The 14,710-nt window shown below is 43.5% G+C and overlaps 1 protein-coding gene across 1 annotated transcript in view; it reads right to left on the minus strand.

The window, feature by feature from the left end:
• Window positions 1–14,710, minus strand: part of LOC132817707 (obscurin-like) — a 306,454-nt gene that overhangs the window by 197,581 nt on the left and 94,163 nt on the right. Inside the window, exons 10-15 of the mRNA XM_060828232.1 lie at window positions 13,788–14,057; window positions 11,956–12,225; window positions 4,578–4,847; window positions 1,574–1,843; window positions 1,094–1,363; window positions 568–837 (exon numbers count right to left, since the gene is read on the minus strand). Of these exons, the coding sequence (XP_060684215.1) occupies window positions 568–837; window positions 1,094–1,363; window positions 1,574–1,843; window positions 4,578–4,847; window positions 11,956–12,225; window positions 13,788–14,057 (1,620 nt within the window). The remainder of the gene's footprint in view (window positions 1–567; window positions 838–1,093; window positions 1,364–1,573; window positions 1,844–4,577; window positions 4,848–11,955; window positions 12,226–13,787; window positions 14,058–14,710) is intronic.

Raw genomic sequence — 14,710 nt, forward strand, 5'->3', positions numbered from 1 at the left:
CAGTTTTCTATTGTCATTTCAATGCTACCAAATTAGAGCCTGTGTTTGGTTTTAAGAATTATTTAGATGCATACATTTACAACATGAATCAATTTGCTTGGATGTTTTCTGACATAGCTCATTGGAATTAGAATGTAGGTCTTCTAGTTTTGAGGTAGAGATAGCACCACTGCACTACAAGAGCCCTCAGTGGCCAGAAAGGTTGGCTAATGGTAGAGGTTCAGCCAAGATCTCACTGAAAGTTGGGGTAGGGCTAGAGGGGTCAAATGTCATACTCTAGCCCCTTATCCTTGCGATCTTACCTTGATATCCTAATTAAAGACTATGTGCCTGTCCCCCCAGCTCACAACAAACATCAAGCAATGACAGATTTTCTCAATTCCAAGGTGTTTCTCACTCTGCAACAAGGCATGACATCTGGGGACATGAAACCCCACCCCTCAATCACTGAACAAAGTTCTCTGTGTCTCCTGGTGTAAATGTGAATGACAGTAGAGACCCCTCCCCTTATTCCGACCCAGAGGAAACAACGTCAATGGTTCGAATGTGGCTTGACTTATGACTTACCAGACACGGTCACTTCAAACTTGGCTGAGTCATCAATTGCATCACAGAGGTACATCCCTTGGTCCCCCAATGTAACCTGGCGGATAGTCAGCCTCCTGTAGCCTCTGTCTACTTCCATTGTGGACCTCTTGGTCTGGGCCACCTCGACCCCATCCTTGTACCATCTCACCGTGGCCTCGGGCCCTGAGAGTTCACATGACAGGACAATCTCGCTCCCGATCAGTACACTCAACACCGGCGAGGAATGGTTCATGATTCTTATAGGAGGCTCTGGATCCAACACAAACAAAGAGTGTGAGAGAGAGAGAGAGGGGAAGAGGAAGAGTGTTTGAGTGTGTGTGTGTGTGTGTGTGTGTGTGTGTGTGTGTGTGTGTGTGTGTGTGTGTGAGAGAGAGAGAGAGAGAGAGAGAGAGCGAGCGAGAGAGAGAGTGAGTGTAAATCTGAATGACAGTAGTGAACCCTCCCCTCATTCCAACCCAGAGGGAATAACGCCAATGGTTCGAATGTGGCTTGACTTATGATTTACCAGACACGGTCACTTCAAACTTGGCTGAGTCGTCAATTGCGTCACACAGGTACATCCCTTGGTCCCCCAATGTAACCTGGCGGATAGTCAGCCTCCTGTAGCCTCTGTCTACTTCCACTGTGGACCTCTTGGTCTGGGCCACCTCGACCCCATCCTTGTACCATCTCACCGTAGCCTCGGGCCGTGAGAGTTCACATGACAGGACAATCTCGCTCCCGGTCAGTACACTCAACACCGGCGAGGAATGGTTCATGATTCTTATAGGAGGCTCTGGATCCAACACAAACAAAGAGTGAGAGAGAGAGAGGGGAAGAGGAAGAGTGTTTGAGTGTGTTTGAGTGTGTGTGTGTGTGTCTGTGTGTGTGTGAGAGAGAGAGAGAGAGTGAGTGTAAATCTGAATGACAGTAGTGACCCCTCCCCTCATTCCGACCCAGAGGGAACAACGCCAATGGTTCGAAGGTGGCTTGACTTATGATTTACCAGAAACGGTCACTTCAAACTTGGCTGAGTCATCAATTGCGTCACACAGGTACATCCCTTGGTCCCCCAATGTAACCTGGCGGATAGTCAGCCTCCTGTAGCCTCTGTCTACTTCCATTGTGGACCTCTTGGTCTGGGCCACCTCGACCCCATCCTTGTACCATCTCACCGTGGCCTCGGGCCGTGAGAGTTCACATGACAGGACAATCTCGCTCCCGATCAGTACACTCAACACCGGCGAGGAATGGTTCATGATTCTTATAGGAGGCTCTGGATCCAACACAAACAAAAAGTGAGAGAGAGAGAGAGAGAGAGAGAGAGAGAGAGAGAGAGAGAGAGAGAGGGGAAGAGGAAGAGTGTTTAAGTGTGTATGTGTTTGAGTGTGTGTGTGTTTGAGTGTGTGTGTGTTTGAGTGTGTGTGTGTGTGTGTGTGTGTGTGTGTGTGTGTGTGTGTGAGTGAGAGAGAGAGAGAGAGATAGACAGAAAAAGAAAGAAAAAGAGAGCAGTGGGAGGATTTGGGCAAGGAAGATACAAATGGAGGGAGTGAAATAGAGGAGAAAAGAGAAAAAAAGTGAGAGAATGAGGGAAAAGAAGAGAAAATAAGAGAGATTGTGAGGAAGAGTCGAGGAATGACAGAACATAAAACAGTGAGACCGCGTTGGACACTTGGGCAGAGAGTGGAAAAGCAGAAAGAGACTTGTGAAGAATCCCTGTCCACAGTGCTCTCCTGGGTTTGTGTTACAGTAATAGTGACCTGGTCACTCTGCTCAAGATGAGATATTCATGTGGTGTTCAGAGGAACAAGAATGCTCTTGTTGAAAAATGATTTGGAGAAGCCGGTGTTGGACTGGGGTGTACAAAGTTAAAAATCACACAACACCAGGTTATAGTCCAATATGTTTATTTGGAAGCACTTGCTTTCGGAGCACTGCCCCTTCAGCAGGTGATTGTGGAAAGTAAGATTGTAAGACACAGAATTGAAGGACTATAAAGATTTGCTATAAATTGTTGTATGATTTTTAACCTTGTTGTGACACACAAAGAGTTTTTTTCTGGTCTTCTTCAATTATGACACTGATATTGTGAAAAATACATCCACAACAATGGGCTAAGCTCAGGATTAGGAGCCAACAACTTCAGACAATGATCAGGAGACATTTCTTCCCCTCAGGAAATGACAAACTGTTGGAATTCCCCACAGCAGAGCAAAGTAGGTCCTCACTCATTGAGGTATATTCAAGATTGGGATAGAGAGATTGCTTGACTCTTCACAATTGAGGGAAAAGTAAAAACTAAGAGCTGAAGGAAGTCATTCAGTGTTTCAAGGCTGCTCTGTCATTACATATGATTATGGCTGATCCTCTATCCCAAAACTACATTCCCACTTTCTTCCCATACCCTTTGATGTCTAGAACATCGAGAAGTGGCTGCTGCCTCAATTAGAGGGCATGAGCTATTGCGAGAGGCTAGAGAAACTAGGGTTATTTTCTCTGAAGCAGTGCATGCTGAGGGGAGGGACCTGATTAAAGTTTACAAAACTATGAGAGGCTTAGAAAGGGTTAACAGTCAGAATAATTTTCCAGGACTTGAAATGTCTAATACTTGAGGACATACACTTAAAATAAGAAATGAGATGTGAGGAGCAAGTATTTTTTAACTGAGCGGTAGATGTCAGAAACACGCTGCTAGGGTTAGTGGTGGGGCAGTCAAAATAAGTGTGTTTTGATGCTTGTGGTTAAGCACATGAATAAGCAAGGAGAGGAGGAACATGGGTCATGCGCAATCAAAAGTGATTTGTTTAATTTGGCACCATGTTCGGCACAACATTGTGGGCTGAAAGGGCTGGTTCCTGTGCTGTACTGTACCATGTTTGAAATGTCTACTATATCCATTGCTCTCAATATGGGCTCCTCCACATTGGGTAGACAGGATGCCAACTCACGGAACGTTTTCAGCGAACATCTCTGGGATACATGAACCAAAAACCCCACTGCCCTGTGGCCGACCACTTCAACTCCTTCTCCCACTCCTCCAAGAACATGCAAGTCTTGGGCTTCTTCCACCACTAAATCCTAGCCATCTGACACCTGGAGGAAGAACTTCTCATCTTCTGCCTTGGGACCCTCTAACCACATGACATCAACGCCAATGTCACCAGCTTTCTCATCTCTCCTGCCCCCACCACATCCCAGATCCAATCCTCCAACTCAGCACTGCCCTCTTGAACTGTTCCACCTGTCCATCTTCCTTCCCACCTGTTCGCTCCACACTCCGCTCCGAACTTTCATCATCACCCCTCCTCCCCAACACCTGCATCCATCTATTGCCTTCCCAGCTACATTCCCCCAGCCCTAGTCCAACCCTCCTATTTATCTCTCAGCCTTCTCCCCCACCTCGCCCCACATTCCTGATGAAGGGCTTATGCCTAAAACATCAATTCTCCTCCACCTCAGATGCTGCCTCACCTGCTGAGCTTTTTCAGCGTCATACTTTTCAACCATGTTCTAACTAAATCTAACTCATTCTTAAAAACAAAACATGCAGGCTCTGGACCAGACGTAGATGTGACATGACATGCTTCAACTGGGATTAGAACCTGGAGCTTCTAGGTCTGAGTTAGAGATGCCACCACAAGAGCCCTAAGTAACCTGCAAGGTTGGCTAAAGGTAGAGATTCAATCATTATCTAATTGAAAGTTAGGGAAGGCTTGAGACGTCAAATGTCCTGCTCCTGCTCCATACCTGTGAGATCTTATCCTGGTATCCTAATTAAAGACTAACTGTGTATCCCCAACTCACAACAAATATCAGACAATAAAGCATTTTCTCAATTCCAAGATAGTTTTGGTTCTGCAACAAGACATAACATCTGGATGCGTGAAAACACATCCCTGAGATCATGAAGGGAGTTCTGTGTCTACTGTTATAAATCTGATTGACAGCAGTGACCCCCATCCAGACAGAACAATGTCAATGCTTCAACTGTAGGTTCACTTAGGACTCACCAGACACAGTCACTTCAAACTTGGCCGTATCATCGACTGCATCACACAGATATGTTCCTCCGTCCCCCACTGCAACCTGACGGATGGTCAGTCTCCTGAATCTTCCATCCACCTCCATCCTGCAGTTCTCGTTCTGCTTTACTTCAACTCCATCCTTGGACCAACGCACCTCGGCCTTTGGCCGAGAGAGCTCACACGTCAGGACAACCTCAGCCCCAATCAATACACTCAACACTGGAGACGAACTGTTGATGATTCTTACCGGAGGTTCTAGATACAATACAAAAGGGGAGAGAAAGTATGTGAGTGACAGTGAGAGAGAGGCAGAGGGAGAGAAGTTGGAGAATTTGAGGGTGGAAAATCTAAATGGAGAGAGTAAAATAAAGAGGAACAAAGGGAGGAAGTGAAAAAGCGAAAATGAGGGAAAGGAAGAGAAAATTAGGAAGACTGGGAGGAAGGGACAAGGAAGGAGGAAACATAAACAGCAAGGGTGCACTGGTGATTTGGACAGAGAGGGGAAGAGCAGAAAGAAGCTGGTTGTGAAGAATCGCTGTCCCCAGTGCTCTCTTTGGTTTGTGTTACTGTAACGCTGACCCTACCACACTGCAGAAGGTGAGATACGGAGATGACATTCAGAGGGACAAGAATGCTTTTGTTCTGACATACAAAGCTTTTTTTCTGCTCTTCTTTCATTAGGGCCACTGATGTTGTGAAAAATACAACAATGGTCTATTCGCAGGATAAGGGGCCTGCCATTTCAGATGATGATGAGGAGACAGTTCTTCCTTCAGTTTGTGATAAATCTTTGAAATTCTCCATACCAAAGGTATGTGGAACCTTGAGGTTTATTGAGGTATATCCAAAACTGGGATTGAGAGATTGCTTGACAATTCGCAATTGAGAAAGACATGGAAACTAAGAGCTGAAGTAAGCCATCACCCATTCATGTCTACTCCATCATGCCATACAATTATGGATGATCCTCCAGCTCAATGCCATATTCCCACTTTCACCCATACCCTTTGATGCCTTGAATGTCCAGAAATGGATGCCAACTGGGTTAGAAGGTCTGACCTACAAGGAGTGCCTGGAAAAATTAGGGTTGTTTTCTCTGGAGCATACGAAGCTGAGGGGAGACCTGATAGAAGTTTATAAAATTATGAGAGGCTAAGGGCTGACAGTCTGAATCTCCTCCTCAGAGTTGAAATGTTTAATACTAGAACCCATAGGAGTATGCTTAAGAAGGAAATCAGGAGGGCCAAAAAGGGACATGAGATAGCTTTGGCAAATAGAGTTAAGGAGAATCCAAAGGGAATCTACAAAGACATTGAGGACAAAGGAATAACTAGGAAGAGAATAGATCAGCAAGGCAGCCTATGTTTGAGACGGGGAAGGTACGAAATGAGTATTTTGCATCAGTGTTTACTGTGGAGAAGGTCATGGAAGATATAGCATGTAGGGAAACAGATGGTGACAGCTTGAAAAATCTCCATGTTACTGTATGTCTTAAAATGCAAAAAAGTGGATAGATCCTCAGGGTCTAGAACTCTGTGGGCTGCTAGGGAAGTAATTGCAGGCCCCTTGCCAAGATATTTGTATCACCGATAGTCACAAGTGAGGTGGCGGAAAAAAGGAGGTTGGCTAACTTGAAGCCACTATTTAAGAAAGGTGGTAAAGAAAAGCCAGGAAACTACAGACGAGTGAGTCTGGCATTGGTAGTGGGCAAGTTGTTGGAGTGAATCCTGAGGGACAGGATTTAAATGCATTTGGCAAGGCAAGGACTGATTAGGGATAGTCAACATGACTTTATGCAAGGGAAATCATGTCTCACAAACTTGATTGAGTTTTTTGAAGTAACGAAGAGGGCAAATGAGGTCATTTCTCACTATCTCTATAATCTTCTCAAACGTCACCATCCTTCAGGATTTCTGAGCTCTTTCTATTCTTATCCATTGATGCTCTTGATTTCAATCATCCTTGCCTCACTTCTGACCATTCCTTCAATTTCCTCAGAAGCCATAAGACCATAAGTCATAGGAGCATAAATTAGGCCATTCAGCCCATTGAGTCTGCTCAACCAATAATTTATGGCTGATAACTTTCTCAACCCCATTCTCCCACTTTCTTCCTATAACCTTTGATCCCCTTGATAGTCAAGAACCTATCTAACTCAGTCTTAAATATATTCAATGACCTGGCCTCCACAGCCTTCTGTGGCAATGAATTCCACAGATTCACCACTCTCTGGCTGAAGACATTTCTCCTTATCTCCATTCTAAAAGGCCTTCCCTTTACTTTAAGGCTATATCCTTGGGTCCTAATCTCTCTTATGAATGGAAACATGTTCCCAACATCCACTCTTTCCATGTCATTCAGTTTTCCGCATGTTTCAATTAGATCCCCCCTCATCCTTCTAAACTCCAACAAGTATAAAGCCAGAGTCCTCAAATGTTCCACATATGTTAAGCCTTTCATTCCTTGGATCATTTTCATGAACGTTCTCTGAACACGCTCCAGTACATCCTTCCTGAGATATGGGGCCCAAAACTGCACACAATATTCCAAATGTAGTCTGACCAGAGCATTATAGAGCCTTAGAAGTACATCCCTGCTTTTATATTCAAGTCCTCTCAAAACAAATGCCATTATTGCACTTGCCTTCCTAACTACTGATTCAACCTGCAAGTTTACCTTGCGAGAATCCTGAATTTGAATTCCCAAATCTTATTGAAAGTGAGCAGACTTATTGTCCAACTCTGCAAAAAGTGTGGCATTTGTGAGTGTGACAACCTTTCCCTGAGATCCTGTCATGATTTCTGTGTCTCCTATTGTAATTCTGAATGAACTTTTTTCACTTGAACCTAAAAGGCTGAGAGACGACCTGTTAGAAGATTACAAAATTAGGAGAGACATAGATAGAAGGGATAGCTGGTATTTTTTTCCAGGGAGAACTGTTAATTATTAGGGGACATAGATTTATGGTAAAAGGGGGAAAGTTTCAAGGAGCTGTAAGGGCAAATGCTTTCACATGGGGTGTCAGGTACTTGCGAATGCACTGTCAGAAGAGGTGGGAGAAATAGATATAATAGCAACATTTAAGTGGCATCTTGATAGATACATGAAAGGGCAGGGAACAGAGGGATACAGGTCAAACAGGACTACCTGCATGTTAAACAACATACAAGTGATAGACACAGCTAAGCAATCCCAAACCCAAATGATCAGGTATATGATCTGGAGTCATGCGGCATCCAGTCATCAATAGTAGTGGACAAATATGTGGAGGAGGGTCCACAAATATGCCAATTTTCAATGACGGAAGAGCACAACTACATATAGGTGCAAAAGATAAGGCTGCTGCATTCACAGCAACCTTCAGATAAAAGTGACAAGGAGATGATCCATTTCAGCCTCCTCCTAGGATACCCAGCAATACAGATACCAGTCTACAGTCAATTCGATTCACTCCATGTGATATCAAGAAATGGTTAGAGGCACTAGATACTATAAAGGCTATGGGCCCTGACAACATTCCAGCAACAGTACTGAAGACCTACGTTCCAGAACTTTTCAGTCCCCTAGTCAAGCTGTTCCAGTACAGTTACAACACTGCCATCTACCATTGTGGAAACTTGCTCATGTATGGGAAGTCCTCAAAAAACAGATCAAATCCAAGCAGGCCAATTACCACCAAATCAGTCTCGTCTTCATCATGAGTAAAGCGATGAACGGCGTCATCAACAATGATATCAAACAGCACCTGGTCAGCAATAACCTACTCAGTTATGCTCAATTGGAGTTTTGCCTGGGTTAGTCAGCTCCTGACCTCATTACAGCCTTGGTTTACACATGGACAACAGAGCTGAATTCCAGAGGGGAAGTGAGAGTGACAGTCCTTGATATCAAGGCTGCATTCGACCAAGTTTACAAAATTATGAGGGATGGATAGGATAAATAGACAAAGTCTTTTCCCTGGGGTCGGGGAGTCCAGAACTAGAGGGTATAGGTTTAGGGTGAGAGGGGAAAGATGTAAAAGTGACCTAAGGGGCAACTTTTTCACACAGAGGGTGGTACGTGTATGGAATGAGCTGCCAGAGGATGTGGTGGAGGCTGGTACAATTGCAACATTTAAGAGGCATTTGGATGGGTATATGAATAGAAAGGGTTTGGAAGGATATGGGCCAGGTGCTGGCAGGTGGGACTAGACTGGGTTCAGATATCTGGTCGGCATGGACGGGTTGGACTGAAGGGTGTGTTTCCATGCTGTACATCTCTATGACTCTATGCCTCTAAGTGTGGCATCAAGGAACCCTAGCAAAACTGAAATCAATGGTTATCAGGGCAAACTCTCCACTGGTTGGAGCTGTAGCTGGTATATTGGATGATGGTTGTCGTTGCTGGAGGTTAGTCATCATGGTTCCAGAACATGTCTTCAGGAGTTCCCCAGGATAGTGTTCTAGGCCCACACATTTTCAGTTGCTTCATCAATAACCCTTCCTCCATCATAAGATCAGAAGTGGGGATTGTTGCCAATATTTGCATAATGTTCAGCATTATTTGCGACTCCTCAAATGCATGTTCAAATGCATCAAAATTTGGACAATATCTAGACTTGTGCTAACAAGTGGCAAGTAACATTCACACCATAAAAATTCAAGCAATGACTATCTCGAATAAGAGACAATCCAACGACCACCCCTTGACATTCAATGGTGTTACCATCCTTGACAAGAGGAATGGACAAAGATCATGAAGTAGAAAGGAAGGGAAATGTAAAAATATAACAGAAGAAAGGAACAGAGAAAGAGATTGAAGGAAGAGAGAGTGAAAGTAAAATGAAGAAATAAATGAGAGAGAAGATCATAATGTGAAAGTGATGCAGAGATTGAAAGAGAGTGAAAAAGAGGGTGAGTTATATTTACCTTGGAAATGATATTAGGGCAAATATAACATTGTTGAAAACATGGAATAGAGAATATGTCCATGACCCATTTCCAATGTCTCCATAATGTCTTGAACAATCCCTGTCCATGGTATGCCACCTCTGGTTTGTTTTATCATAACAGCAACCCTGTCACGTTGCTCAACGGAAGTTCCCAACACAGTGTATTTTAAAATTCATTCATAGAATCTGGGCATCACTGACTGGGACAGTATTTACTTAATTGTCCAGAGGGCAGTTAAGAGTCAGCCACATTCCTGTGGGTCTGGAGTCACAAGTAGGTAGGATGGCAGTTTCCTTCCCTAAAGCACATTTGTGACCAAGATGGGTTTTCCTCAACAATCGTCATCATTAGACACTTAATTCCAGATTTTTAAAGTTGAATTCCACCATCTGCCATGGCAGGATTTGAACCCAGGTCCCGAGAACATGGTCTATGTCGCTGATTGAAGGTCAAACGATAATATACACTGGGCCATCGCCTCTCCCTTCTGTATTCCTCTGCAGACTTTCAATATCCTCTGTGCACTTTGCTCTACCATTCATCTTAGTGTCATCTGCAAACTTTGATACACTACACTAGGTCCTCAACTCCAAATCAATTGTAAACAATTGCAGTCCCAACACTGATCTCTGAAACACACCATTAGCCACTGATCTTCAACCAGAAAAACACCCATTTATCCCCACTTTTTGCTTTGTTAGTTAAGCAATCCTCTATCCTTACTAATACATTACCTGTAATGCTGTGCACCTTCACCTTATGCACCAGCTTTCTGTGTGGCACCTTGTCGAATGTCAGCATTTGGTCCATATCCATCTATATGCTTCCTATTCATGTATCCAGCCAGATGCCTTTTAAATGACATAATTGTATTCATTTCCACCACTTTCTCTGGCAGCTCATTCCATACACATACCATCAACTGCATGAAAACATTGCTCCTTAGATCCTTTTAAATCTTTCCCCTCTTATTTTAACCAATGCCCTCTAGTTTTGGACCCCCCCCCAACCTGGGGGAAAGACTCTGGCTATTCACCCTATCCATGCCCCTCATGATTTTATAAACCTATATACGGTCAACACTCGGCCTCTAACATTCCATGGAAAAAAGCCCCAGCTTATTCAGCCTTTCTCTATAGATCATCCTCCAATCCTGGCAATATCTTTGTGAATCTTTCCTATAGGAAGGAGACCAAATGTGAATACCGTCTTCTATATATGGTCTAACCAATGTCCGGCACAGCCACATCATGATATCCCAAACCCTATACTCAATTCACTGACCAATGAAGGCAAACATGTATACCTGCAACTTTACTTTCAAGGAACTATGCACCCACATCTCTAGGTCCCTTTGTTCGACAACACTCCCCAGAGCCCCACCATGGTTTACAAATTCTCATCCTTGTTTCTAAATCCCTCCATTTCCTCTCCCCTTACTATAACTGTAATCCACTCCAACCTCATCACCCTTTAGGATCTCCTAATGCTTCTTGACCATTCCTGATTTTAATGACTCACCCCTCTGTCACACTGCTGCCCATTCCTTCAATTTCGTTAACGCCAGAAAGTGACTAGCTTTCTCACTCCGCCTCAAACAAATCTGGGAGTGTGCCAACCCATCCCTGAGATCCTGTCAGAATTTTTCTGTGTATCCTGTTGTAACTCTGAAGCAGGTTTTTTCACTTGAACATCTGAGGTTGAGGAACAACCTGATAGTAGTTCCAAAATTATGAGTGGCACAGATAGAAGGGAGAGTCAGAGTCTTTTTCTCATGGTAGAAATGTCAATTACAAGAGGACACAGATTTAAGGAAAACAATGGGAAGGTTTATGAGATAAGAGAGGCAATTTTTTTACACAAACAGTATTAAATGCCTAGAATTCACTGCCAGAAAGGATGATGGAGGCAGATACAATAGCAAAATTTAAATGGTATCTCGACAGATGCATAAAAAGGAATGAATAGAAGGATACAGACTGCATAGAGGCAAGAGGTTTCTCGTTTAGAAAGGTGTTACATGGCGGCACAGTTTTGGTGGACCGAACTGCCTGTTACTGTGCTAGACAGATCTTTGTTCTTTGACAGCAGTGCACCTCATCCCACCAGAGAGAACAATGTTAATGATTCAAATGTGGTTTGACTTAGGATTCACCGGGAATACAGGGAGGAAAACTTCTTCAAGGCAGGCATGCTTACAAGAGGATTCGCAGTAGTGTTAAAATCAACTAGGTAAAAACAATGACTGCAGATGCTGGAAACCAGATTCTGGGTTAGTGGTGCTGGAAGAGCACAGCAGTTCAGGCAGCAACGGAGAAGCAGTAAAATCGACTTCCCGAAACGGATGCTGCCTGCACTGCTGTGCTCTTGCACCACTAATCCAGAATCTGGTTTCCAGCATCTGCAGTCATTGTTTTTACCTTAGGACTCACCGGACACAGTCACTTCAAACTTGGCCAAGTCATCAACTGCATCGCACATATATATTCCTTGGTCCTCCATCACAGCTGGGTAGATGGTCAGCCTCCTGCACGCTCCATCCACTTCCATTGTGGATCTCTCACTTTGCTCCACTTCCACCCCATCCTTGTGCCATCTCACCTCTCCTTGGGGCTGAGAGAGCTCACACGAGAGGAAAATTTTACTCCCGGTCAGTACGCTCAATACTGGAGAGGAACTGGTGATGATTCTCACCGGAGGTTCTGAATCCAACACACAGAGACAGAGAGAGAGAATGTGGAAAAAGAAGACCGAGAAGGAGAGAAATGAAAGGATGCAAGGAGAAGGGTCAATGAAAACAATGGAGAGCAAGTGGTTGAATGTTAGTGGAGTGAAGAGAGATAGGAAAAGCAGAGAAAGGGTGAAACTGAGAAACACTTATGGAGGAGGAAGGGAGGCTTGGAGCCAGAACATAAAATAGTGAGATACGGAAATATTAAAATACAGCAGGAAGAATGAATGTGAAAGAGAGGGAGAGAAATGAATTGGATAGGTGCAGCAGAATTTGGAATGAATTACAAACAGAAAGATAAGAAGGAAGGTATTACAGTAATAGTGACCCTATCACACAGCTCAAATTGAACTAGTGGCTTGGTGTTTACAGGAACAGGAACAATATCATGTGCAACACAAAAAATCTTAAATCCTAAGGGGTAATGTCAGTTTTCACCTGTGCACTGTAAACACCCAGCTCTAATTCATTACCATCAGTCTCAATTCCTCCACTATTGGCTATTTTGGAAACTTCAGATAGTTAAACAGCAGGGAAATTGAAGCCACTGTTTTGGTCGCCTCTCTAAACTCCATTCCTTAGCAATTCAATCCATTCTTTCCCTGGCAGCAATGTGAGGTTATATGAATCTGGAGAATTGGTAATCTCAGCAAAGGAGGGCCAAAAGCTGTTTTTTAAAAAAATGGCAAATGATTATGATTGCAAACTAGCAAGAATGGAACTGTAAAAGCTTCCCTAGGTTGTTCTTTATTCAGTCGGGGACAAGAGCATAGTTGGCAGACCTAGTTGCCCTTTAGACGATGTTGGTAAGCTGCTTTCTTAAAGTGCTACATGTGATGTAAGCAGACCCAGAATGCCCTAATGGAAGGAATTCCACAATTTTGACCCATCAACAGTGAAGGAATGGCAATATATTTCCAAGTGAGGATAGTAAGTGACTTGGACGGGAACTTGCAGGTGGTGGTGTTCCCATCTCCTGCCCTTGTTCTTCGATATGGTATTGGTCATAGGTTTGGAAGGTGTTGTCTAAGGGTATTTTGGAAAATTCTACATTGCTTTTGAATGATACATACTGTTGCTACTGAGTGTTGAGTGGTTGCTTGTGGATGTGTTGCTATTCAAGCAGGCGGCTTTATCCTGGATGGTGTTAAACTTTTTAAGTGCTGTTGGAGCTGCACCCATCCAGGCACATATATTCTATCACAATCTTGACGTGTGCCTTACAGATGGTTGACAGGAAATTATGAAAAGGAAAAGATTAGGTAGGACAAATGTAACTGTTCCTGATTTAATTAACTAACCAATCCCACCTCTCCCCCATTGCTGGCCATGTCTTCAGTTACCTTGAAGCAAGGAATTGAACAACTTTCCCATTCGGCTTCTATATAGGCATGACATCTGAGAATATGACAATCTATCCCTGAGATCCTGTTGTGATTTCTTCCCTGTTGTAACTCTGAATGAAAGCAGTGCCCTCCACACCAAAGGGAACGATGTCAAGAGTTAGAGAGTGCGGCTTGACTGGGGACTCACCATACACAGTCACTTCAAACTTGGCTGAGATGTCAACTGCGTCGCACACATATGTTCCTTGGTCCCCCATAGTAGCAGAGTGGATCGTCAGCCTCCTACATCTTCCGTCCACCTCCATCATGGCCCTCTCACTGTGCTCCACCTCCACCCCATCCTTGTACCATCTCACCTCTGCCTCAGGCTGCGAGACCTCACACAAAAGAACAAGCTCACTCCCGGTCAGTACATTCAACGCCGGAGAGGTGCTGTTGACAATTCTCACCGGAGGATCTAGATCCAACACAGAGATGAGGGAAAAAGAGAGAGGAGTGAGAAAGAAGAGTGAGGGAAATTAGCTAAAATATAAAGGAAGGGAGTGTGAGGAGGGGTGACAAAGAAATTCAAAGAGGAAAGTGATTGTTAGAGAGCAGGGCAATATACAGAAAAAAGCAGAGGAAGAGGAAGGTAGGGAGATAGACAGAGGAGGAAGAGAGGCATGCAGAAGAATATGAAATTAAAAAATCATAATGGCACAAAGAAATAGAAAAAAGAGAAATAAGAGTAAAGAGATAGAAAAAGACAGAACTAGAATTAAAAAAAGAAAAACATAATATGAAAGAGTGAGAGAAAAAGTGATTCAGAGAATGAAAGAAAATGAAAAAGATGAAAAGAAAGTTGGTACAGGACAGATATAATTTTGTTGAAATTACAGGATAAAGAATATTCCCATTGCAATGTTTTCAATAGATCACACCAAAATACTGTAAAGTAGTTACTGGATCACACTTAGTTGGAGAGGAAGACAGAAACATATTCAATCTTAATGTGGAAAGACTTTGAGGAATTACTGAAAAGTTTTTTTGCTCCATACTGAAATCCCCCTATAGTTGGGGATTTCATGGCAAGTCAAGAGCAGTTAAATAGCTGTGATGATAGAATGAATG

Source organism: Hemiscyllium ocellatum, chromosome 7, assembly GCF_020745735.1.
Source record: "Hemiscyllium ocellatum isolate sHemOce1 chromosome 7, sHemOce1.pat.X.cur, whole genome shotgun sequence".
Lineage (NCBI taxonomy): Eukaryota > Metazoa > Chordata > Chondrichthyes > Orectolobiformes > Hemiscylliidae > Hemiscyllium > Hemiscyllium ocellatum.